Source organism: Durio zibethinus, chromosome 11, assembly GCF_047325235.1.
Source record: "Durio zibethinus cultivar Kanyao isolate XHJ-2024 chromosome 11, ASM4732523v1, whole genome shotgun sequence".
Classification (NCBI taxonomy): Eukaryota; Viridiplantae; Streptophyta; class Magnoliopsida; order Malvales; family Malvaceae; genus Durio; species Durio zibethinus.
Genome location: NC_143172.1, coordinates 22,655,500 through 22,681,170, shown reverse-complemented (window position 1 = coordinate 22,681,170; position 25,671 = coordinate 22,655,500). Strand labels below are relative to the sequence as shown.

The window sequence follows — 25,671 nt, the reverse complement described above, 5'->3', positions numbered from 1 at the left end:
CTCACATTTGCTACAAATTCTGCTATTTTTTTTCTTTTACCTTTCACGTCTATTTTTTTTTGTTGGTTTTCACTTTTTTTTTTCTGTGGGTTTTCCCTTTCTTTTTTGCCCTTTTTTTTTATATTGTTTTGCTATTCCTTTCCTGTTTTATTTTTTTATTTTTTTGGTTTTTGCTACCAATTTTTTTTTTATGCATGGTTTTCTTTTCTTATTTCATACTGCTTTTCTCTTTCTTCTCTTTTCCTTCTTATCTTTTTTCTGGCTCCCTCATGATTACCCATTTTCTCTCTTTTTTTTCCAATTTTTTTACCACCGTTGTCTTCTCATTTTTTCTAGTTTCGTCTCTTTGCTGCTTTATGCATCCATAATTTTTTTTGCTTTTTTATTTTTTGCTTTAGTTTCTTTTGGTTTTGTTTTTGCCTTGTTATAATAAAATGATGCTATTGAATTAATCAAAAGTTAATATAAATAAGAGAAGAAAGAAATAGACCAGAACATAAGATGATTAAGACCAAAAAAAATATATGAGAGTAAGAAAATTAGGTTTCTTTTTCATAATCCCAAAATGTGCATATACATGATAAATTTTAATTTGTGAATTATAACCCACAATACATAATTATTATTCTTATAACCGACTAATCATTGGCTTGATAGCTTGCACCAAATAACTTCATTCTCAACTCTTCTATATCATTACTATCAATTTTTTTAACCCTTTACTGGTATCTTTGTCAGCTTCTAGCTTCATCACATTACCCTCCCCTTGAGAGCATCCTTGTTCCCAATGATTAAAAAGTGAAAATTGAGATTTAAAGATCGAGAAATCATCCAATGTAGCATTCTCTGGACTCAGATTAGACCATTCAATTAGTAGCTAAGTGACTACCTTGTTATTTCTCTTCACCATTCATTTATCAAGCACAACAACTAGATATACCACTAGTTGACCATTCTCACCCACTTCAGGAGGGGTTAGACTAGGGACATCCTTAATGCCGATCATTTTCTTTAAGAGGCTAACATGAAAAATATGATGCAACTTTGAAAATTTTGGTAACTGTAACTTATAAACTATTTTTCCAATCTTTGCAACTACAGGATAAAGACCAAAATACCTTGATGAAAGCTTTAAATTTTTTCTTAATGCAAGAAAGGTCTGTTTATGAGGCCATAGTTTTTAAATACACCATATCTGCCACCTAAAACTCCCTTTCAGTCCTGTTTTTATCAACATAAAACTTTATCATGTGTTGAGCTTTTCCTAATTGATCAACCAGTAGTTTACTCAAATTTTTTCATTCTTTAAACAAGTCTTCCACAATTGATATTTTTACTTCATTAATAATATTCCAAGAAAACCCAAGAGGTGGATATCCATACAAAGCTTGGAAGGGACTTATTTTTATGGCAGTATGATAGCTAATTTTGTACCACCACTCAACTAAAGGTAGTCATTGGTGAGCATAAAGAAACACTAAAGACTCTGTTTGGCATACAAGCAACAACAAGTCCATTCTCCTTCAAATCCAAAAGTTCATTGGAACATAACTGGATCAATTTGAGAATTACTCAACATGCAACAGACACTTTGTTGCAATAAATCTCTTCTTGCATGTATTTGATCTCATGAACATAGTCTTTAGCAATAGATGCCCCAAATTGAACCATCATCTCTACACATACTTCATGATTGCATCAATATAATTCTCGAATCATAGTTATGATATCACTTGTTGAGAGATATGAGAGAAACATTCATTATAAATGTAAAGATTAAAAAAAAAGTATAAAAACACAAAAAAAAAAAATCCTAGGCCTTGAGCAAACTTAATTTCCACAATCTTTAGTGTTTAGACATGTGAATACCTTTTATCCCATATGATCTTAAGTTTTCTCTAGCTTTTTTTCACATCTCTACAACCCATCTCTCACATACAAATCACATAAAGACTACATCTTCCTTATTATTCTAAATGTTAAAATCCACTCCATATTTATATAGCCATGTTATTTGATTATCAAAAATTTTATTCATTAAGAACTCTTATTCTTCATGCAATAAAATTTCGTTGTAATCCAAATTAATTCTGTTTGCATAAAAATCTAACATTCTATCTTTTAAATCTAGAAATGCATTTTATCTATGTTAATTTCCCTACGCTTTGGAGTTGTTCATATGATTTTTCTTTTTGTAAGTTTTATTCTCTTAATAATTACAAAATTTTCTCAATTTATTTAAGTTTGTTTTATTAAAATAAGTGGCCCATTTAAAATGATTATGATAGAAGTATATGGTGACGTATAAATAATTTATTATTGAATCAATTAATTCGTACTCGATAATATATATTACTTTTTTAACACAATCTTGTTTATAATTTGGTACATGTAAGATAATTATTGGTTGGTAGGTTTTAGGCGAAAACACTAAAAAAGAATTCTTTATACTTTTACTTTTTAGATGATTTGATCCATACGAAGGCCTAATTTAATATTGATGTTTTGTTTAAAAAAAATTTTGTTTGAAAAAATACGTTTAAAAATATGATAAAAAATATGGTTAAAAATTTTAAATATTTGAAATTGCTATGAAATAAGTGTTATAAGAAATTAAAATATCTAACAATATATGTATAAATTAATAAAATATTAGCATCTAGGAATAATATAATATATTTTTTAAAAATTATTTTTCACCACATAAATACTTTTTGAGAAATTTTTTGGTTTAGATCAGTAAATCATGTTTCAAGACTGAAAAGTTACATTTTTTTGTTGTTTAACATTGTGGTTTGATCAAAAACACTTTTTGAATGAAAAAATTATTTTCATCAGCAATGTTAAACTAAGTCTTAAGTACCTTTACTTTTCTTAAGTCATCTAATATTTTAGGTTAAAAAAAACATAATAATAACAAGTTATATTTATTATGACTTTCATTTGGACCCTCAAAATTAGATATCTAGATCCTGCTTGAAATTAAGATAGGTGTTTTATATTTTATGTTTTTTTAAATTTTTTTATTTATTTTTAATTTATTAAATTTGAAAAAAATACTTGATAAAATGTTTTATTACAAAAGTTTCAAAGCAAAAAACATAGTAAGAGAAAATGATTAAAGTTTTAAATTATAAGATAGGAAAGGTTTAAATTCTTTTAATAACAACTTTTTTTATTTTCAAACATTAGCAGTGGCCAGAGTTTTTTCTAAACTAGTATATTTCTAAATCTTAATTCCTTTTAAACTTTATTACAAAATAAAGATAAATTCACTCTAATAAAATTCCACATAAGCTTTTTTCCACGTCATTATTTTCTTCCTTCACCATTCCTCCTTCATAACCAGAGGAATGGTTAGATATCGATGCCACCATAAAACTTGCGTCATCTTTTACTATTCCTCATATGGGTCTACGCAACTCCAGCAACCAGTTCCTTCAGAGACAAAATGAAATGGAAGGTCCATGGAGTCCTGCTTACTATTTTCTTAGGCACCATGGACATCATGATCCCAGAACACTGTCACCATCAGAGTTTCCACCTTCACCATCTTCTGCTCGTTATCGAAAAACATTTCCAGAATTACCAGACAAATGCTTGGATATAATGCATGAAGAATATTTGTTGCAGTAGTTAAATCATCATCCCCAATATGAACACCAACGACAGTTTTCAGACAATGTAGTATGGGTGCCAATTGGAGCTATTTCTGGTGATAAGGTTGGTGTTCCTCAGGTCAATAATCCATATGCTAAATGCCCCCCAAACCAGGAAGCTTTCATATTGAATGCAGATTTTGAGTTTTATTCCAAAGATCAAACTTATCACACTTCTACTTACGGTGAAACACACGATCATGGAAGAGGATGGATTTTGTTGCACCAATTGAACCGTTGTGTTGAGGAAGCAAGAAATGTATATGGAGCTGGAAGATTGAATGGCCGGTATGTTCTAGATGGTGGTGGCATGAATTTACCTCATGGGCATGCTAGTTTAGCTGTGTCCATCATCTCCTTCAAATTATGTTCATCACCGAACTGGATATGCATTAGGGAATGAAGTGTTTCCAATGAAGTATTTCATGATCAAATTTTGGTTGCTTCATTCCACATCCACATTTTTTCTTAAAGAACATAGAGTCCGTTATGGGAATTACCCTTACCCTTATGGAGGAGATAATGTTTACCAAGCGTCACATGGACACGTGTATGTGCAGTCTTTATGGAGAAACGTTCAAAATCCAACTTATGGTATAGATAATCAACTCAACACTCTGTCGATCCCCTCAAGACATGCTAAATTTTGCCATTTCCATAGAACCTGTTTGGTTGCGCGATCAACCTTCAACTTTAATCCATGATAAATCTATTTCCAGTAACAATCCCAAATCACATGATGATTCTAATGGCATCAGAGCATTGAGGATTAAGGACAAATTTGTTTCCATAGAAGATAACGAAGCAAATCATGTAGTGAAGATGGAAAAGTATGATGTTCCAAGTATTTGCTGTCCATAGAAAAAAATTTTGAGAAAGATGGCTGATGGGTTAAGTATTCCTTTATTTTATAAAATTTTGGAAACATCATTTACGAGATTTTAACAATTTTTAAAATTTTTCAAAATTTTATTTTGAATTTTTTATTTTTAAAAACCAAAACAGCCCACTAAACATACTTTTATTTCTTATTTCCAAAAATAAAATAAAAATATAAAATACAAGAAGAACAGAACACCAAACTAGCCCTTAGTTGGGCATAAATCAAATCGAACGGCCACTTTAATGGACGAACCTGCCGATGTTTCTATCATTTCCAAATTACTCCCAAAAACTTAAAATTTTTAAAGTTTTATAGAAGTCAAAGGACCATTATTCATCATATCAGCAGAAAAGATTGAAGAATTTAAAGGGAAAAAAAAACTTATGTTGAAATTGAAGGGATGGGAGTTGTCAGATGGCAAACCATTTGTCTCTATATGTTGCAAGAGCGTGGAGTTTTGGCAATGATAGTTTCATTAACCAAAGTTCCTAGTTAGACATTTTGGTCTTTAATTATGGCTTATTAATCCTCTTATTATTTATTCTTTCAATTAAAAAAAATATCATTGTAATTACATATGTATATTGATTAAAAAGTTACTAATTTAAGAAGGGCAGGAAAGATATAAATCTTTTTATTAAAAATTATGCATCGAATTTTATGCCATATAAATGAATTCAAGGCAAAACTTGTGGTGCAACCAACAAACTTTACAAGTTAATTAAAGCATACATACATATATATATATATATATATATATATATATAAATGAACGGGAGAGAATTTGTTTTGGAAGATAAAAGCCTCCAACCACGGACAGTTTACTAGCACTCCTCAACCACACGTCTTAAGAAAGTGATAGCGAAAGTGACCGATCAACTGAACCATAAGATATTTTGTGAAAACTATTTTAAAATTAAAAAGAAATTGAAAATGACGTAACAAAGAAAAAAAATCATGGAATTAAAACTTTTTTCGTTTAATTTTTTTTTTTACTAAATATAATGCAAAAATCTTAATACTCTTTACCAAAATTAGAAATATGGTCATAGATTTATTCTAAAAGTAGCATTTTAACATGTGGGATGCACCAATTGTTTTATTATATTTTTGTAACTTTAATTTTTTAATTCATTTTAATATTTATATTATCTTATAAAAGAATATATATATTCATTTTTTATTATAAAAAATTAATTTATCACATCTTAATCTTAAAATTTTTATTTTAAAAAGGCATATATATTTATAATCTATTTGATTCATGATAAAAAAAAAAAATTAAATTGTTTGATCCGTAAATTATAAATTATCTAAAGTGGTTAAAGAAATGTATAAAGTATAAAAATATTTTTACATGGTAAAAATAAAAAAAAAAATCTAAAGGGATTTATAAGCTATTTGATTTATGAATTATCTTACAATATTCTTTAAATAATAAATTACATAAATATACCTTGAAGTTTAACGTAACTTAAATTTGTTCCTTAAGATTTAAAAAATGATATTTAACTATCCTAAGTTATGTATCCGTACATTTCATTTGTTTTCATTAACACCGTTAACAACTATTCAATAAATCCTAGCTCTTTCCCTAAATTTTTTTTTTGTTTGCTATTTCTCATATTCAAACATTTCAAAAAAAAATTTGAACTAAAAGTATGAATTTTTCATAATTTTCAGCAAGTGTGAGATCAAATATTGAAAACAAAAAACTAGTGTGGTGTGTGCTGCCAGTTAATCTTCTCCCTTTTTCCTCTTTCCATTTATATTTTAAAAATCTAAAAATTCTTAAAAAATTCAAACTGAAACCCACAGAAAAAAAAACCATTATTAATGAGTTGTTATGGCTGCTTTGTGGATTTGTGATTGCTTTGTAGGTTTACCGGGTGTGGATAATACAAAGTGAATTTGGGTTCTATGAATTTTTTTTATGGCTACTGGGTTTGTTTTTGAATTTCTTCGAGGCTATGGTTGTCTTTGAAAATTGGTATGGCTACAAAATGAAAAATTGGTTATTTGTTTAATGCTTGATACAATTCCTAACAGCAAAAATTTAATTCCCAAAAAGAGACAAAACCTAGAATTTGCATACAAGTAGATAAGCAAAAAAAAAAAAAAAATTGAAAGTCTTAACCAAGAGCAATCAACACAGACAAAGAACATCATTAACAAGAACATTTAAAAGCAAAATCAAAACTTTCGGTCTTGGTTTAAGATTGCTTTTTTAAATTTGTGAAAAAAAATTTTTTAATGGTTTTGGATTTGGTTGTCTTAAAGGGTTTTTTTTTTTTTTCAAACTAAGGAGAATAAGGCATTACTGGTAGAAAAAAGGTATGGTAACACAATGGGTTCTCTGACTTTAATGTTGGGATTTTCTTTTCTAGTTTATAGTGGTGGTCATTGGTGATGAAGGATGATAGTGGCAACCAATAGTGGTAGCCCAATAGATGGTGATGGTGAGTTTTTAACGAAATCTGAAATTTTATTTTCTTCAATTCTAAAAAGAATGCATAAAACATAACTTAGAGAAAAAGAGCTGTTGCAAAATAATAATAATAAGAATAATAATAATAATAATAATAATAATAATAATAATAAAGCATTAAAGATGGAAGAACCAAAGGAAATAAGTTTTATTGAAGGACTTTTATAGAGGGAGAATTCATTTGATTTTAGAAAGAGAGAATGAATTGAAAATAAAGAAGAAGAAAAAAAAGAAAAAATAATGGTTTAAGTAAAAATATAATAAAATAAATTATAAAATAATTAAATATCACATTTTAAATTTCAGAAGACAAACTTAAATTCGTTTAACCAAAGGTATTTATATGTAATTTACCTTTCTTTAAAATAGTGAAAGTATATAGTTACAAATACTAAACCAAAGATGATAATATATGATATAATCAAATTGAATATCTTTTGAGTTATTTATCTTAAAATAAAAGCAAAAAAACAATATCTTTATCATTGGTATCTCATCAATTTACCAAAAACAATTATTCATGGATTGAAACAAGCAATAAGATTATCATTTTTCCTTTAATAATGATAGTATTTATTTTATCATAACCAAATTGTATGATCTCAAAAATTAATTCATAATAAAACAAACTATTTCTAAAATATATGAAGAATGTGAAAAGTAAAAGAAATAGCGTATCTTGATAATAGGTTAAAATGAGAAAAAAAAATCACCAAGAATCTAAAATAGTACAATTAAAAAAAAAATATCCTAGTAAGTTATATTTTAATATAAATTTCTTGAAAAACAAAAATATTTTAATAAACATTTATGAATATACCATCACTTTGTGATAAAATGATCAAAACTCTAAAACAAAATAAGCAAAAAAAAAAAAAAAGTTAGTAAATGAGCGTTAAAAAAGTGAATTGAAATAAATATTAGTTTTTTTTATAAAAACAAAAATATAAAACTAACAGTATATCATTGGAAAAAAGTTATAAGTTGAACAAATAATAATAGTGTAACACATACTATTTATAGGTTTATTGTATAACAATTAAGTGTATAGATAATTTTCAATTTGATAAATATATTTTGAATTTACGAAATATAATAAGTGATTTTTATCTTTTCAAATTTTAAAACGTTTAAAAAATAAATGAATATAAAAAATTTATAAAGGTAAAAATATCTAATTTTGAGATTTTAAAATTTTAAAAAAGAGATATATTTACATAACTAATGAAATATGAATTAAATAAGATTAACTTTTAAAATTTAAAATTTATATTATTATTTACTTTTTATTTTAAATGAATAATTTTATTTATTTAATTATTTTAAATTTAAATTGATCGAAATAAATGTTAATAATGTGAAATCAACACTTAAAAATTTAAAATAAAAATTTTATGTAAAAAGATATAACTAAATTGGGACAATTCCTGCAATAAAAAATAATAAAGACTTAATTATAGACAATATAATAAATTTTTATTATATATATAAATTTGTCTTCTATTTAAATTTTAAAAGTTTGGATAACTAAATAAATTTTCAAATATATATTTTTGATAAATAGTTTTGTCATAACAAAAATAAAATTTAGAAATTTTTTTAAGTGTAGAAAAATAAATTATTCATATAAACGTTTACATTAAAAAATCTTATACGATAATTATATATTTTGTAATGTAATATTATATATGATATATAATTAAAAGTACGACGACAAAATAATATTTTTAAAATTGTTTTTTAATTCAAAACAACTTCTAACAAGTGTCTTGTGAAGAAGTATTTTTCAATTAAATTTTGATCAAAAGTTTTTTCAAAATTAAAAATATAGTGATAAATTTATTTCAATTAAAAATATGATAAATAACATCTATAATTCCTAAATTTTGAAATAAATTTTATTTTGATTTTTAATTTTTAAAAATTTTAATTAAGTCTCGATTAGTTAAAATTATTTTATTTTGATCATTTCATCAAAAAATCATTTAAATTGATGATAAATATCAGTTGACGTTATATGAAATTTATAATGTTATAATAAAATTTTTTATATAAATATAATTGAAAATTTAAGATAAAAGATGAAAATTTGTTAGTGTACATTGAGATCAAACTCTAATTTTGCAAGATTCACCTTCTGAAAAAACATTTGTGAATCATTTTGACTAAATCTCAAATTTAATAATATTTTATTTAAATAAGGGACACAAATATTATTATTTTTTAAGCGTGAAAAACCATGACAGCGACGTGCCACTTCAAAAACCTCAACAGGCATTTTGAATCACCTCAAATTACAGGGTACTTTTATATAATTTATCCTAAAAATAATTTTAAATAATACACTGCAATAGCTGTGATTGTTAAAAAGGAATTTGAGATTATATTCTAAAAAAATTGGACTTCAATTTTGGTTTTTCAAATACTTTTTTGTTTTATTTTCTTTGTTCATATGTTTTTTTGGATCATTTCAAAATTATTTTTTTAACATGTAAAACTTTTAATTTTTTTATTTTTTAACAATAAATATGATAAAAATTTTATTTTTTAATTTTTTAATTTTAATACTACATGCGTTAAAGTAAAAAAAATTTTAAACTCTGACGAATGAACGAGGAACGTTCAATTTGAGATGGGAAAGAAAAAAAATCTTGGAACCAGCGCGTCCAAAGAATATGACACAGAAGGCGATAAATTCTACCTGCCTTATCCCAATCTTCTTGCAATACGGTGACAATTGACAAACACTATGGTTGTCGTGTCTGCGCTATTTCTTCGTGCGTATATCTTTCTCAATTAATCCTTTTTTTAATGAGAAAAACAAAACATAATTAGTTTCTTATTTTATCTTTTGAAAGCTGTCTCATTGCTTTTGCTGAATTATCCTCTTTTTCCATCAAAATAAAGTATCCTTCTTTCATTGCTTCTGTTCACCAATCAACATGACCAACTTCTTGAATAAATAAACAAAGATGAAGAAACAAAACCCAGCGTCATCGTGATGTCCATGAATATTTGTATTTATTTTTCTAGTAAAAATTGTAAAAAAGAATTTTAAATTAAAAAGGATCCAATAGTTTTGGATACTTTAAGCGCAAGTTGGTGAGTGGTGACACATCAAGGAGACTTGAGACTTGATCCGACAGACCGTCGTTTATTTATTTATATTTTTTTTGCTCTTCTTTTTCCTGCAATCCTTTAGTTTTGTTTTTCTGAAGTTATTCTGAACAAAAACAGGAAAAGGCAAAAAAAAAAAAAAAACGAAAAGAGTTTTGAGATTATCCTGTGTGGCCATGGCAGCTCGCAGAATCTCTTCATTGCTTACTCGTTCACTCTCTGCTTCTTCTTCTGCCTCTGCTTCTCTGCTTTCATCTCTAGGTGGCCCACTCATCTCTTTGATTCCTCTTTTTTTTTTTTTACCCTTTCGTTTCTTAGTTTTGGTTCAAGTTTTCTTTTTCTTTTTTGCTTTAACGTTTTTGTTTTGTAGTGTTGCAGATACTTGAAAAGTGTCCTGATTTTTATTTAATATACTAGTTTCTGTTTGGTTGGTGAGAAACTGAAGAGTATAGAGGAAAAAGCCGGCTATTTTGGTCTAGATATTTTTTTTTTTTTTTTGTGGGGAAAGATTCAAGCTTTATGCAACGAATTTTTGGAGATTCTGCATAACTTTATTTAAAGATCTGTTCTTAGAAGCTTTTGTCTTGGAAGGTTTTGTCTATTATTTAATTTCTTTTCTTTTTGATCTGTTGTCTGAGTAATCTAACTAAATCTTGAGTTTATGTCCTGCTATTAAAAAAAAAAAAACTAAATGCAAGAAGCTCTGTCACCTAAGAATGTTTGGGAATCTAAGTGATGAAGGAACAGAATTTTGGGTGATTTAAAAAGTCAACATCTTTTATAAATAGATAATTTTAGAAATAAAATAAAGTGAAATCACTTCTATAAACCGCAAAGGATTATCAAAATCCAAGGCCCTCTGAGATTTTTGGAGGATATGAAATACCAACAGGCCAAATGCATTGAATCATAGATGACATGACCTCATCTGTAACAGATTCTGGAACATCATTTTTTATTCCAGGGAACTTACTTTTTTCACATGTGCCGTATCTCTTTTTAGCAATAAATGCATTAGTCTGTACTCTAGTTTTCTTTCTAACAGGATTGTGACAGTCTATTGACTCCCTGTTTTTCAATTAATTTCCCTCTTTTCACAAAATTTTGTTGTGCAAAAAACTTACTTGACTGTAAAACTATAAATGTTCCAGGGACAAACAGTTGCAGAAATGGAAGTATCAAGAGATGTAGCACTGCTGCAGCTCTGGAGGAACTGATTTTTCCACCAGTTCAAATTTCTTACACTCAGAATCTAATTGATGGGAAATTTGTAGATGCAGCATCTGGTAATCATTCTTCATCAAACAAATTAGTTTAGTTTTTGAGTTGTGCTATTGACAAGTTGTGCAATTAAGCTGATGCTAGAAATTATTTACACATTGAACAGGGAAAACATTCCCCACCTATGACCCTCGTACTGGAGAAGTGATTGCACGTGTTGCTGAAGGTGATGCTGAAGATATTAATCGTGCAGTTGCTGCTGCTCGCAAGGCATTTGACGAGGGACCATGGCCAAAAATGAGTCCATATGTAAGAATTCCCTCTTCCATCTCTCTATCTTGTTGCATTTTGATCAAGGATGGCTTTATAGCGTGATGAATTTCTGATTTGTTAATGCTTTTGTTTCAGGAACGATCACGGATACTGTTGCGCTTTGCTGATTTGGTTGAGAAACATAGTGAGGAGCTTGCAGCTTTAGAGACATGGAATAATGGAAAGCCTCATGAGCAGGCTGCTAAATCTGAATTGCCATTGCTGATACGTCTTTTTCACTACTATGCTGGTAGGATCACTGAGACAAATTAAATTTCATTTGGTTTGTCATGTTTTTATTTTTTTCATGACTTTACCGGCCAATGATCCAGGTTGGGCAGATAAGATCCATGGGCTAACAGTCCCAGCTGATGGACCTCACCATGTGCAGACATTGCATGAGCCAATAGGTGTTGCAGGACAGATAATTCCATGGAACTTTCCTCTTATCATGTTTGCTTGGAAGGTTGGGCCTGCATTAGCATGTGGCAATACGATAGTCTTAAAGACTGCTGAGCAAACTCCTTTGACTGCTCTCTATGTGGCTAAGCTGTTCCATGAGGTAAGGATAAGAATAATCAGAATTATTAGATTATCTTTAGAATCAAGAGTTGAATAAAAATGTCTGAGCGCCTTATAGTTTCTTGCTGGAATTAAACTAGCATTAACTCAAATAGAGATAAATACAATGTTCTCTAAGTGTTATTTTATTAAAAAGGAATCTCCAAATATATAGAAGAATCGATATGTACAAAGAAATCCATAAAATCATGATATAATCATTTAAACATAGAAAGAAATAACGGACCAAAAATATAAATCCCAACAAATCAGGAAATTGATCCTCATTTGATAAATAATCTATTAACACTCCCCCTCAAGCTGGAGAATAGATATTTATCATTCTCCGCTTGTCAACAAGAGTCTCAAAGCTTGGTTTATGTAGTTCCTTTGTTTGGATATCTGCTACTTGTTGCTTTGTAGAAACATAGGTCATATAGATCACTCCAATATCAGTTTTCTCTTTGATAAAATGCCTATCAACTTTCACATGCTTTGTTTGATCATGATGTACTGGATTATGAGCAACACTTATGGCAGCCTTGTTATCACAATACAATTTCATAGGGTATTCAGTTGTCATATTCTATTCTCCCAAAAGTCTCTTCATCTAGATAAGTTCACAAGTTCCTTGTTCAAGAGCTCTAAATTTTGCTTCTGCAGTACTTTGAGCAATAATAGATTGTTTCTTGCTCCTCCATGTGACAAGATTACCCCAAACCTTTGTACGATACCCAGAGGTGGATTTTTTGTCTGCAATTGATCCTGCACAATCTGCATTTGTAAATGCTTCCACATTTCTTTGTTCATTCTTCTCAAACAACAAACCTTTACCAGGGGTGGCCTTCAAATACCTTAAGATTCGATACACAGCTTCAAGATGCTTTTCGAATGGGGATTGCATGTATTGACTTACTACACTAAGTACAAAGGCAATATCAGGTCTTGTATGATACAATTAGATCAGCTTTCCAACTAGTTATTGATATCTCCCTTATCTACTGGAATTCCTCATTTCTTTCCAAGTTTCACATTAGGATCTATAGATGTATTAACTGGTTTACAGTTAAGTATACTAGTTTCCTTCAAGAGACCAATCGTATATTTTTTTTGGGAAACAATAATGCGTTCTTGCTCTTTGCAACTTCCATCCTTAAAATATATTTTAGTTGTCCAAGATCTTTAAGTTCAAATTCTTTTCCAAGAGTCTTCTTTAGCCTTTCTATTTCTTCAGTTTCATCACCTGTCAATGATACCTTCAACAGAAGCGATCAAAATAGTCTTTTTTCCATGTTGTGAGTGTTTAAAAAAAAGAGTATGATCAGTTTGTCTTTGGCTAAATTCATGTCTCCTTATTGGCTTTACAAAGCGATCAAACCAAGCCTTTGGTGACTATTTCAAAACATAGAGAGACTTCATCAGTTTGCATACCTTCCTGTCGTTATTTTCCCCTTCAAAGCCAAGAGGCAGGTCAATATAAACTTCTTCATCCAGCTCCCCATTAAGAAAGGCATTCTCAACATCCATTTGGTGTAATGGCCAATCAAGATTAGCAGCTAGTGAAAGCAGTACCCTTATAGTATTCAATTTAGCAACTGGAGCAAAAGTTTCAGTGTAGTCCATTCCAAAAGTTTGACTAAATTCCTTTGCAACTAAGTCAGCCTTGTGTCTTTCTGTTCCAACATCTGAATTATACTTAATAGTAAACATTCACTTACATGTAACTGATGTTTTTTCTCTAGGTAACTCCACAACATCACAAGTCTCGTTCTTTTTCAAAGCTCTCATCTCTTTAAGTATAGTAGCTTCCTATTTTGGGACTTTTAGAGCTTAATAAATATTTTGTGGGATTTTACTTACCTCAGTCTTTTCTATCATGGCACGAAATGCAGTAGACAAATGACTGTAGGATAGATAAGTAGACAACGGATGTTGAATGCTCGATCTTACACCTTTCTTGAGTGCTATAGGTTAGATCGTCAGATGGAGTATTCACTGATGAAGGTGCGGTTGGTAAAACATTTTTTGATTCAGAATTTACTTGTAGATCAATGTTCACTGGTGATGGTGTTATAGGCTTAGCATGTTTTGATTTAGAATTTACTTGTGGATCAGATTCTTGACAATGCGGCTAGGGCACAAAAGTTTGTACTTCCTGAGGCTATGGTTTACATTGTGAATAAACATGGAGCTTTATTTTTTGTTGAGGAGCTTTATTTTTTGTTGAGGACTAAGTATAGATGAATTTGTCTTTGTTTCCAACTTGGCTTCTGTTGGTGACACAATAGGAATAGTAGATGTTATAGAAAGTGGAATGAAAAATCCCAAAGCCAATCTTCACCTAGTATCTCCTTTTGAAGAGTTGGTTTTGTGAAATTTTCAAAGAATGTGACATCTAATGAGACAAATGTTTGTTTTGTGGATAGATAATAGCACTTTTACGCTTTTTGAATAGGAGAGTACCCAATAAAGACACATTTTATAGCTTTAGGTTCTAGTTTCCCACGAGATGGACTTTTATTGTGAACAAAAGATGTGCAACCAAAGACTTTTGGGGGTAAAGAAGTAAACAACGTAGTTTGTGGATATGATTCAAGTAACATGTTCAATGGTGTTTTAAAATTGAGAACTCTACTAGAAAGTCTAATGATCAAGTATAAGGCTGTTAAAATAGCATCTCTCTCCCCAAAAAAACTTAGGGACATTATTGGTAAACATGATAGCATGAGTAACTTCTAATAGATGACGATTTTTACATTCTGCAGCCCCATTTTGTTGAGAGGTGTTAACACAAGTAACTTTGGTGAAAAATTTCATTTTCTTTTAGATAATCACTAATGATTGAATTGAAGTATTCCCCCATTGTATGTGCGGAAAATTTGGATTTGAGCTTGAAATTGTGTTTGAATCATTTTGTGAAATTGCTGAAAAATTGCCTTAGCATCAAACTTGTCTTTTAATAAGTAAACTCAACAAGCTCATGTGTGATCATCTATAAAAGTTATGAACCACCTAGTTCCAGTTATGTTATTTTCCTGTGAAGGTCCCCATATATCACTATAAACTAAAGAAAAAGGTTTAGAAAATCTATGTGGATGACTAGGATAAGAAACATGAGTGTGTTTGGCAAGTTGACAAGTTTCACAACGAAAGGAATGGACATCTTTATTCTTAAAAAGAGAAGGAAAAACAGTTTTTAGATTTGGAAAACTAGGATGTCCTAATCTATTGTGCCACAACATAATTTCACTGTAAATAGAAACAGATTCACCACTTAGAGTCAAAGCTTGTTTATTCACTTGTTGAGGATCCTTAAGATAGTACTTAGCCACGCAATTCAAGTCCTTTGTCAATTTACTAGTAAACACTAAAATTATGTGCTAAATTAGGAACATCCGAAATTGAAAATAGCGTCATATTAGAAACTTTAACGTTTCCTTTTCCTGCAACAGAGGATAGTGATCCACAAGCAATGCAAATATGAAGGTTTCTAAGACATGGATTATATGTTGAAAACAATTTATGGCATCCGTCATATGGTCGGACGTCCTAGAATCTATAATCCAAAATTTCTTAGAATCTAACTTTGCACCCAAAGCAGAGAGATGGTTACTTTGTTGTGCAATTGTGCACTTTGGAGTAAGTGTACTAATTTGTTCAGAAATCACCCCTGATCCACGCTCTGGAAAAGCACCAATTATGGCTGTTTTGGCCATCAAAAAATAAGAAAAAAGAGCAAAGTTTCCTCTAATACCATGAAAATAGAGATAAATACAATGTTCTCGTGTGTTATTTTATTAAAATGAAATCCTCAAACATATAGAGGAATCAATATGTACAAAGAAACTCAAAAAATTAGGAAATAATCATCTAAACATAGAAAGAAATAAAAGACCAAAAATATAAATCCCAATAAATCAGGAAATTGATCTTGATTTGAAACATAATCTGTAAACATTAACTGTCTTGGAAAGAGATCTCCTTCAGTACTTCTACTCAAAGTCAAAGGATGCGCAAATACATAAGCATTCAAGACGAACCAAAAAGCGCTTTGTATTATGTAATGGCTTCCTGTTATATAGGATGTTGAATAAATTTTGAGATGTTGTTCTCTTCAAAATTACCTTAATCACTTTCACATTTCCTTAATTCATATTGTCACCTCTTTTCATAACTGAATTGTTTTTGACAGGCTGGTCTCCCACCAGGTGTTCTGAATGTAGTTTCTGGCTATGGTCCAACAGCTGGTGCTGCTCTTGCGGGTCACATGGATGTAGACAAGGTATCATAATTCTTCAGTGAGATTGGGAATTTCTGCCTTCAATCTCAATTCATAAGTACATATTATAATATAACAGCCTACAGTGTCACATATAACCTTTGAATCCATAGAGGAAGAGAGATGGTAAGGTACATAAATGATGTCTGCTATAGTTGAAATCAGTTGACTCTTTCTTGTCTGGTCTGGTCGCTGTTAAATACAGGTAAATTTTTCCAGTAGAACGCACAATTGAATTCTGTTTCTTAAGTTGCGGTGTGCTTCCTACCAAAAGAATAAGTTACACCTATGGACTCCAATAAGGTCAAAGAAACAATCTTTCATTGGGCTACAGCTGAATGGTAACCGAATTGAGAGTTTGGGCTGTTGTGTTAAGAGGCAGCCACAAAAATAATACCAACTTAAGAAGATAGGTTCGCTAACTTGTTCTGTAAAATGAAACCATGATTTGACTCAGAAATACTTTGCCTGCATTTAGCGTTTAATTTGTCCCCTTTCTTGTTGGATGTTGAGTTCCATGGGTTGATGAGTTGACACACCATAAAGAATTGCCTTAAGGACCCTGATGTTTAAACATTTCAAGTATTTCATTTTTGGTCATTAGCACTTGTTTTTTGTGGGAAGCTGGAAGGCTTCTGCATCTGTAGCAGAGGTGCCACTTGTGTAAGAGTACAAGAACCACATATCTCAACAGAAATTTTGCTGCAGCTGTTGATGTGCACTATAAGCTTTGCGTATATGCTTTTGAAATACCAATGATTAATGCCATTAAAACTTTAACTGCTGCAGGTTGCATTCACAGGGTCAACTGATACTGGTAAGATTGTGCTTGAATTGGCTGCAAAAAGCAATCTTAAGCCAGTAACATTAGAGCTTGGTGGGAAATCACCTTTCATAGTATGCGAAGATGCTGATATTGATAAAGCTGTGGAGCTTGCACATTTTGCTTTGTTCTTTAATCAGGTTTCTTCGACGAGTTTCTTCTGTATGAAATTTGGGATGCTGATACACAGTAGACTTATGTAATGCTTCTTTCTTCAGGGGCAATGTTGCTGCGCTGGGTCTCGCACTTTTGTTCATGAACGTGTATATGATGAGTTCCTAGAGAAGGCAAAGGCACGTGCTTTGAAACGTGTTGTGGGTGATCCCTTCAAGAAGGGTGTTGAGCAAGGTCCACAGGTACTCCACCTGGCCCCATCTCTCTCTCCTTCCCTCCCTGGATGTGTAACCAGAAGAACTTGATTGTCTGTTTTAGATAGGTCATTACAAGCTTCTTCGCTAGTTCTTAGTTTGAACTGCAATGCTGTCTAGAACCGAATCTTATACTTGCAAGCTGACATTATGAAATTCTCAAAGTTATTCTAAATGTATATGACAATATGAAATTCTAAAAGTTTTTCTAAATGTGTACGAATATTTTATCATTTGATAAAAAAAACATGAGCTGATGAGCTGATGTACTGTGAGCTAATGTCTCTATTACTCTCATGAAAATCTCAGATTGACTCCGAGCAGTTTGAGAAAGTTCTAAGGTACATAAGATCTGGCATTGAAAGCAATGCAACCCTTGAATGTGGAGGTGACAGACTTGGTACAAGAGGCTACTTCATCCAACCAACTGTTTTCTCTAATGTTACGGTAAAAACTTTCATTCCTCTGCAATAAATACTTGTACCATTGGTTATTAAAATACTACCTAACACAATACTTGCATTCTTCTCAATAGGATGATATGTTGATAGCGAAGGATGAAATCTTTGGTCCAGTGCAATCTATCTTAAAGTTCAAGTAAGTGAAGAACTTTTCCAATCACATATTCCTCAATAGAATTGAATTGCCACAATTATTTATGTTTGACCTCTAATCCTAAACAGATGAAATAATTTCATTTCAAAACCTATTTCATTTGGTCATGAAAGACGAACCATTTGTCAAATTACTGATTATTTGATTGCTACAAAAATAAATAGAGACTACTTTTAATGAATTTTCAAGTTGGTGTAAAGAGGAAAAAAAAAATCTCTAATGCCATGTCATATGAAAAATAAGTTGATATGTATAATCGTTTATTTGACATTAGTGAAAAAATTGTATCAGGGATCTTGATGAAGTAATTCGAAGGGCAAATGCAACCCGCTATGGTCTCGCTGCAGGAGTTTTCACCCAAAATATGGACACTGCCAACACCTTGACTCGAGCGTTGAGGACTGGGACTGTATGGGTTAACTGCTTTGATGTGTTTGACGCTGCAATTCCTTTTGGTGGGTACAAGATGAGTGGTATTGGCAGGGAAAAAGGGATCTACAGTCTTCATAACTATTTGCAGGTGAAAGCAGTTGTTACTCCTTTGAAGAATCCAGCATGGTTGTAATTTTATGGTATATATCCGCCTTTGAACATGCTTCTTATGTCTTTAAAATCTTTGTTTTGTTTGGAAACTTAATTACTATAATAAAGTTAGCATACAGTGCTCAGTTTCTAATTATGCAATGAAGGGAAGCCGTCACTTGGATCAAGAAAACCATCGTCTTCTTTTCTTGATCGCTAAAAGAACGTGCTGCATTTCTTGCCTTGTGTTGGTATACTATACTATCAACAAATGGAACAATATATTTTCCCTGCGCCCCTTGTAATTTGTTCCTTGCTTCTTTCTTCTTGCATGTAATAAATTTTTTTTTGTTTGAGAAAGAGGAGATACCAATGTTACTCTTTTCATTTAAGTTAAATGCTCGGGTGGTGCTCATAATAATAAAAATTAAAACATGGCACAATGTTATTTTGGTCAAAATTTTTGTTTGAAACCATTCACAATGATAAAAGATGTAAATTAATTTAAAATTTAGTGGGTGTTTATTATCTACTTTAATCATGAAGTTTTCGAATTAAAAGGGAAAATCAGAATATATTGCTTTTTCACGAAATAAGAAGGGATTATGGAAAAGAATGGTAAAAAATAAATAAAAATCACTGGAATATTCCTTATGTTACTTTACTGAAGCTGCGTTTCCAAATTAATTGATTAACGATGTAAGTACGGGTGATAATGAATGGGATTTGATTAGATTATTGTAGTTTTGTGATCAATATATAATATTATGAATTTTAAAAATTTAATTTGAATTTAAATTAATTTTTTAAAAATCAATGAGTCCTTAGCTTAGTGATATTTTAAAATTTTAAGATCTTAAGATCAAATTTTATTATGTGTGAGTTTAATTTTTTAATTAAGTTTAATTTATTAATAAATTATTTAATAGTATAATAATTGATTATATGAACATAATATCTAATTATGTTATAATTTTTTAAAAAAATTATTTTTTTAAAAAATCAAATTGATTCAAATCAAATACATCAATTCGGCTCGGCTGTTTGAAAAGTTAATTATTTTTAATTATTATATTATTTTAAATAAATTTAAATAAATTTAGATATAAAATAATTATTTTAATTTTATAAAAATTTAATATATATAATTAATAAAATATATATAATTTGATTTAAATATTTTTATTTTTATTTTTACTTTTTATTTAAAAATCGAATCAAATTGATTTAAAATATAAAATATTTAAATTTTAATCGAATTAAATAAAAAAAATCGATATAAACACTAAAATTTAAAATCGATTTTCAATTTTGTTTTCTTAACCTTAAATGTACTAAGCATGGAAGAAAAAGAAAAATGGTCAAAGAGAGGACTACTTAAACGTTACATCAACATCAGATGGCTTTTATGGCTTGTTGCAAATATTGTACTACAGTAAAATAAAGGAACCATTTCTGATTTACAGTTCGAGGGAATTAGAAAAAGGAAGTATTATAAAATTTTTTTAATTTTAGTCTGATGAAAAAATGAAATTACTCAAACAGAAATAATAAATTTTAAAATGAATAAAAAATGAATTTACTCTTTTAGCCTTACTAAACTAAGAAGAAAGAATAATCATTTTCCCTTTCTTTTTTAGATTTGGCAGGAAACAAAAACCAACCACAAACCCACTTCCCACGCTTCTTCCCTTCCCTCCCCGTGGGAGTAAAAATCTTCACACCCTTTCTTTACTTCGTTTCCATACAGAAAAACTCACCAGCTGTCGCCACGGTTTTCAAAATCAAATTTGCTTCTGTAAAGGTAGTGAATGAATCCCTTATTTAATTTCTTCATCGTTTTCTATTTATTATTGAGATTCAATCAATTCCTTGCGTAATTTCTTTTTTTCTTTATCGTTGAAATTCAAGTCATAATGGAATAAATTGTACAATCTAAATAGATTTTACTGTTTTTTATTTTTTATGAAGCAATGGGTTTTATGACGTTTTGGTCTTAGAAGATAGGAGACATTGTTAGAAGGAATGTGTGCTATGTGTGGTCCTTGTATGTCTTCTTATTTGTATTGTTATTGTGTGTGTTTTAATTGTACAGTTTGGACATATTAGAGTACTAAAAAGCAAGGGTTAGGAGGATATGGTGTAATATAAATCATTTTGTAGCCTTAAACAAATGTTTATAAGAAATGAAGTAAATAGAATGAATGTGTCTTTAGTTATTCATTGGAAAAAGAAATGGAATTGAATTTTACTAGATTTATATTAGAGAAAAGTCCATGAGTTAATACAATAACTTTATTAAACTCTTAACTTGTTGTAGGTGATAAGAAAATTATTTCTTTTGCTATAATTTAATGTACATATATTAATTCTCAATGTACATGTATGTTATTTATAATGTATAAATAATTTTGAGACATTTACGTATGTTATAATTTGGGGTAAATGGCCATAAGCTATAGTTTGCATATATAATTAATTGATATATAATTACAATATACAATATTTATGGTCAATGTACATATATTATAGTTAAACTTATCATTTAATATAATTAGCTTTGGGTTTGCTAAATATATCGCTTTTATTATATATATAACCATCAATGAACCTTAAACCTTGCAGAAAACTAATATTGATGTATTGAGAACTGAAAACTAGTGATTCAAGTGGTAGCATAAAATTGTATTGTTTTTGCCATTTGATGGTGACTTTATCATTAATAATGACACCTGCATAGATTATACCGGAGGAAAAGCAATTGGAGTGATGTTGAATGAGAATACTACCTTTGAAGAATTCGTGCAAGAGATTGGGGAGAAATTAGGTAAGAATGTAAAGGGAAAAGTGTTTCAAGTATACACTGGATTTTGACAAACAAAACTTGTTGATTCTATTAATGATGTTGGTTTGAAAGATTTGCTATAATTCAGTGATCAGTTTTCAAATTTGTATATATCTCCCACCAAAGTTGTAAAATCTACGAATCAAACTGTTGAAGATGCCGTGAATGCATGTGAAGAATCTGCATGGTAATTGGCATTATTTAGTTTGGCATCCTTCTACATTGTTATGGAATATTCGTTTTGGTTATAAACAGAAAAGTAGCTAATTCACTTGTGTCTTGTTGTTGACTTTCTTGAACGTGCAGTCTTATTAGTTCAAACGAAGATAACAAGTATTCTTGTCGAGCAGTTGTACCCAGTTTAGGGTCTTCGATTGTTGTTCAATGTATTGTTGCCAGTAAAACTCAGTTCATGAGCGAATTTTGGAAAAACAAGATCTTTGGTGGTGGTTAGAATTTCAAAGATGCAAAAACCCTTAGGCTGGCCCTTTTCGGTTTTAGTGTTGCAAATGGATTTACCTATAAAATTTAGAAGAATAGCAAGGCTTTTATTAGTGTTGATTGTAAAGCACAAGAGTGTCCTTGCCATTTAATATCTTCGAAGATGCAATCTACGGATTTTATGGTTGTCGGAACATTTATCAACGTCCACAACCACTCAGCCCAAGATGTAATTGAAGGTAGACCGGTCTCAAAGTCCAAATTTGCTGCTGCAATAATTTTTGAGAAATTAAAGCTACAGTCAGACAATAGACCCTATCAAATTCGAGCTGCAGTTGAATCTGAAACGTGGATTATCAATGACCTACTACCAAGCATGATAATGCAAAGAGCAGACAATAAAGCTCCTTTGTGGAAATCTGAGAACTCGAATAAATTAATTTCATGGTTATGTCAACAATTAAAGGAGGCAGATCCGCAAAGTGTGATAGAGTGGACGTTTAATATACATAATCATTTTAAGCGTCTGTGGCATATAGATGCTTAATAATAGGGTTTTTGCATAGGTGTCTAAGGTTGATTTTCATTGATGGTTGCCACTCGAGTGGACCTTCCTGGAAACTTTATTGTCTGCATTTGCATTGACAGTTGATGCAGATAATCAACTTTTTTCACTCATGCAATAGTTAGCTTTGAAAGTTTAGAGGATCGGATGTGGTTTTTGGAGAATTTAAAGTCTTAAGGTCACCAGACATGTGCATGTAACCATTAGTTCTGGTAGGAACCAAAATATCATGACAAGTGTAAAGTAGATTTATGGTTGGATAGTCATGCATGCTGTTATAGACATTTTACGGAGAACTTTACTGATGAAGTAAACAAATTGATACATAAGGGCAGAAAAATGAAGGAGCATGCCCTACAATTGTTGGAGGCTGCGATGTATACAAGATTCGAAAGAGTATTAAAATGTTATATTAAGAAATTTGTGTATGTATAAGAAAGAGCTAGCTAAATGGGTTTTAGATAATCAAACAGAACATTGAATGATGTTAAAATTCGCACAGCCTCATTGGGATCACGTGACTAGCAATGTTGCTGAGTTTTTCAACTCTTAGCTAGTCAAGGAAAGATGATATTGCATGGCTTTCCTCATGAATGGACATAGAGAGAAGTTGGCACAAAAGATATATAAAACGAAGTCTGAAGTGAAATCATGTTAAAATGGTATTGGGCACAACATTGAGGAGAAGTTACCAAAGAACGTTTGACGAGGTAAGTTTTTCAATGTTTCATGTTATAGTGATTTCACTGCTAAGGTTAGTAATGGCAACAAAGACTTGGTTGCGAACTTGGCTAATCGACAATGCACATGTTTTGTGTGGCAATTATGTGGAATTCCTCGTGCACATGCTTGTGCTGTCATTGAAGCTAAACATGTATCCATTTATCAGTTTGTGGACGACTGTTATAAAATAAGTAAGCAAAACTCTATTTATGCTCTGACAATGGCTCCTTTGGAGACTCATAACATGCCTGAGATTAACAGCTTGAACAGCCTTAATAATGAATTATCTTTGTTGCCTCCTATGACCAAGAGGTCACCTACGAAATAAGCCTCACATTCACTTCTGGTCTACTTGTGGGAGCAAGAATAGTTCCCATAGCAAATAAAGAAGAGTTTTTTTCTAATAATTTAGGTCATTGATATTACGTAAGACTTTCAATAGCATTAAATGATGTAACGCTCAAAAAATTTTCACTCCAACTATTCAATACCTTAATATCGTTGCCATTATCTTTCACCTCCTCGCTGATACATAGCAAACTTAATACTAAACCAACATCTGTCCCTTTAATTAACAAAAGTTTTCCTGACTGTTTTCAAATTGAATGTGTAGGATCAAATTGATTGATGAGTCATGCACATAAAAAGTGGGAAAAAGTTATACATCTCAAATTTGCCGGTCAATCCACTACACCTTATTTTTTGCACAGTAGTTTCCTTTGTTGTATTTCTCCAAATAACATCATTTACAAGCCTGACAAATTTGTCAAGATCACACCTTGTTCTCAATTCTACCTCATATTATAATTTCATAATGTGAATATTAATTAATGTCGATACTTTTTTCATCCGAAATCTTTGAATTTTTTGGAATCTCTATGCTTATTTTTGGATTTTAGACCCATTAATAGACACGGGAGTTTTTAATTGGATCTTTATTTTGTCCACTTAGAACTTGAACTTCATATTGTTGTGCTTTAATGTCTCAATTGGGCCTTGAACACGATTTGGGTCCCAAACCCAATATGAATCCAATCCTATTTATTTTATTTCTTTTGTTATTTTCGATTTACATCAGAAAAATAAAAAATAAAAACAAATAAAAAAAAAAGGAAAAATGAAATCGGGAATGGGATGATGTGGGATTAAGATAAAAATTCAAGATAATAAAAGAAAATCCCTTTGAAAATAAATTTTGTTTCAATCCGAAATTCTGTTGGGATGAAATCTCTTTCTTTCAATTCCTATCTCAATTAGTATTCACCCCTGTTTAAACGCAATGAACAATAGCAGTCGAAAAAAGGAATAATAGAGAGCAATCGGAAAAAAAATAAAAAATGGTGGGAGTTGTCTTTTGGTGTTTTGTAAGCGATAGTTCTATGGTGGTTTTTGGGGAGTTTTGAATGATGGAGGCAGTGGCAGTTCACAGTGGCGAAGGAAGCGGTATCCCGACGGTGAAGCTCTCGGGATAAGGGGTGTTCCCAATGATTTTTGGGGTTTTTGAAGTAGTGGAGGCCTAGAGTAACACTTGGTGTTCATTTCGGGCGACCAAGTGGTGGAAGACAACAAAAAAAAAGGGCACAGAAGCAAACAGTAATTAACCCAACCAGAAGGAAGCAGCCATAACAATTCCCTCAGCAAATAAAACAATTCCGTAATCCAGTTTAATTTTCCAGTCCAGCCATTAGCAGATTTTCATTCAAACAACAACGAGAAACAACAGAAGCAATAAAAACCACAGAAGCACATTTTCCAACAAACAATCCAGAGAGAAGTTCAAGACAGCAATAATAAAGATAAGAAAGAGTTGCTAGCAGTTTTGACAGATAACGTAGACTAAAAAGAAAATTAAGAGAGAGTTAGTCTGTTCGGTGAGAGCGGCTTTTGAGAAACAAAGGATTGAAGCAGCAGAATTAAAGCCAAAGTGGTTGAGGGACAGTACAGAACTGATAAACGGGACGAATTCTTCTTCCACCATTTTGGTTTCCTTTATACATCACCTGTTCTACTTTTGGATTTTATAATTTTTTTTTTTTAAATCATGATGCTTCATTGTTTTTTATTTTGTTAATATTGGTTTCATTTTAATCATGAACTGACTTTATTTTTATTTTCTAGGATGCCATTGGATCCTTTATCTTCAGTTTGACCCGCGTTCATCACCGTTGTTTTTTTGTTTGTTTATTTTATATTTATTTACATGTATTTTTAAAATTTTAAAGCGTGTTTTAATTTTTCAATCAAAAATA

General features: G+C 30.5%; 1 protein-coding gene and 1 long non-coding RNA gene across 3 annotated transcripts; both read left to right on the top strand.

Moving 5' to 3' along the window:
- The first annotated feature begins 10,220 nt into the window (after positions 1-10,220).
- Positions 10,221-19,208, top strand: LOC111289911 (aldehyde dehydrogenase family 2 member B4, mitochondrial-like). The gene is made up of 11 exons (XM_022881270.2): positions 10,221-10,408; positions 11,299-11,433; positions 11,535-11,677; positions 11,777-11,930; positions 12,013-12,242; positions 16,434-16,523; positions 17,310-17,483; positions 17,562-17,699; positions 18,021-18,158; positions 18,247-18,308; positions 18,618-19,208. Exons 1-11 carry the CDS (start codon positions 10,324-10,326, stop codon positions 18,889-18,891), a joined length of 1,623 nt encoding a protein of 540 aa, XP_022737005.1. The 5' UTR covers positions 10,221-10,323; the 3' UTR covers positions 18,892-19,208.
- Positions 19,209-20,474: 1,266 nt separating this feature from the next.
- Positions 20,475-22,995, top strand: LOC149516192 (uncharacterized). Of its 2 annotated transcripts, XR_016346502.1 has the most exons (3): positions 20,481-20,652; positions 21,589-21,880; positions 22,000-22,995. It is a non-coding gene; the product is annotated as an uncharacterized LOC149516192 (long non-coding RNA). The 2 variants fall into 2 exon arrangements; XR_016346501.1 differs by lacking the exon at positions 22,000-22,995 and having other exon boundaries at positions 20,475-20,652; positions 21,589-21,905.
- Positions 22,996-25,671: the final 2,676 nt, after the last annotated feature.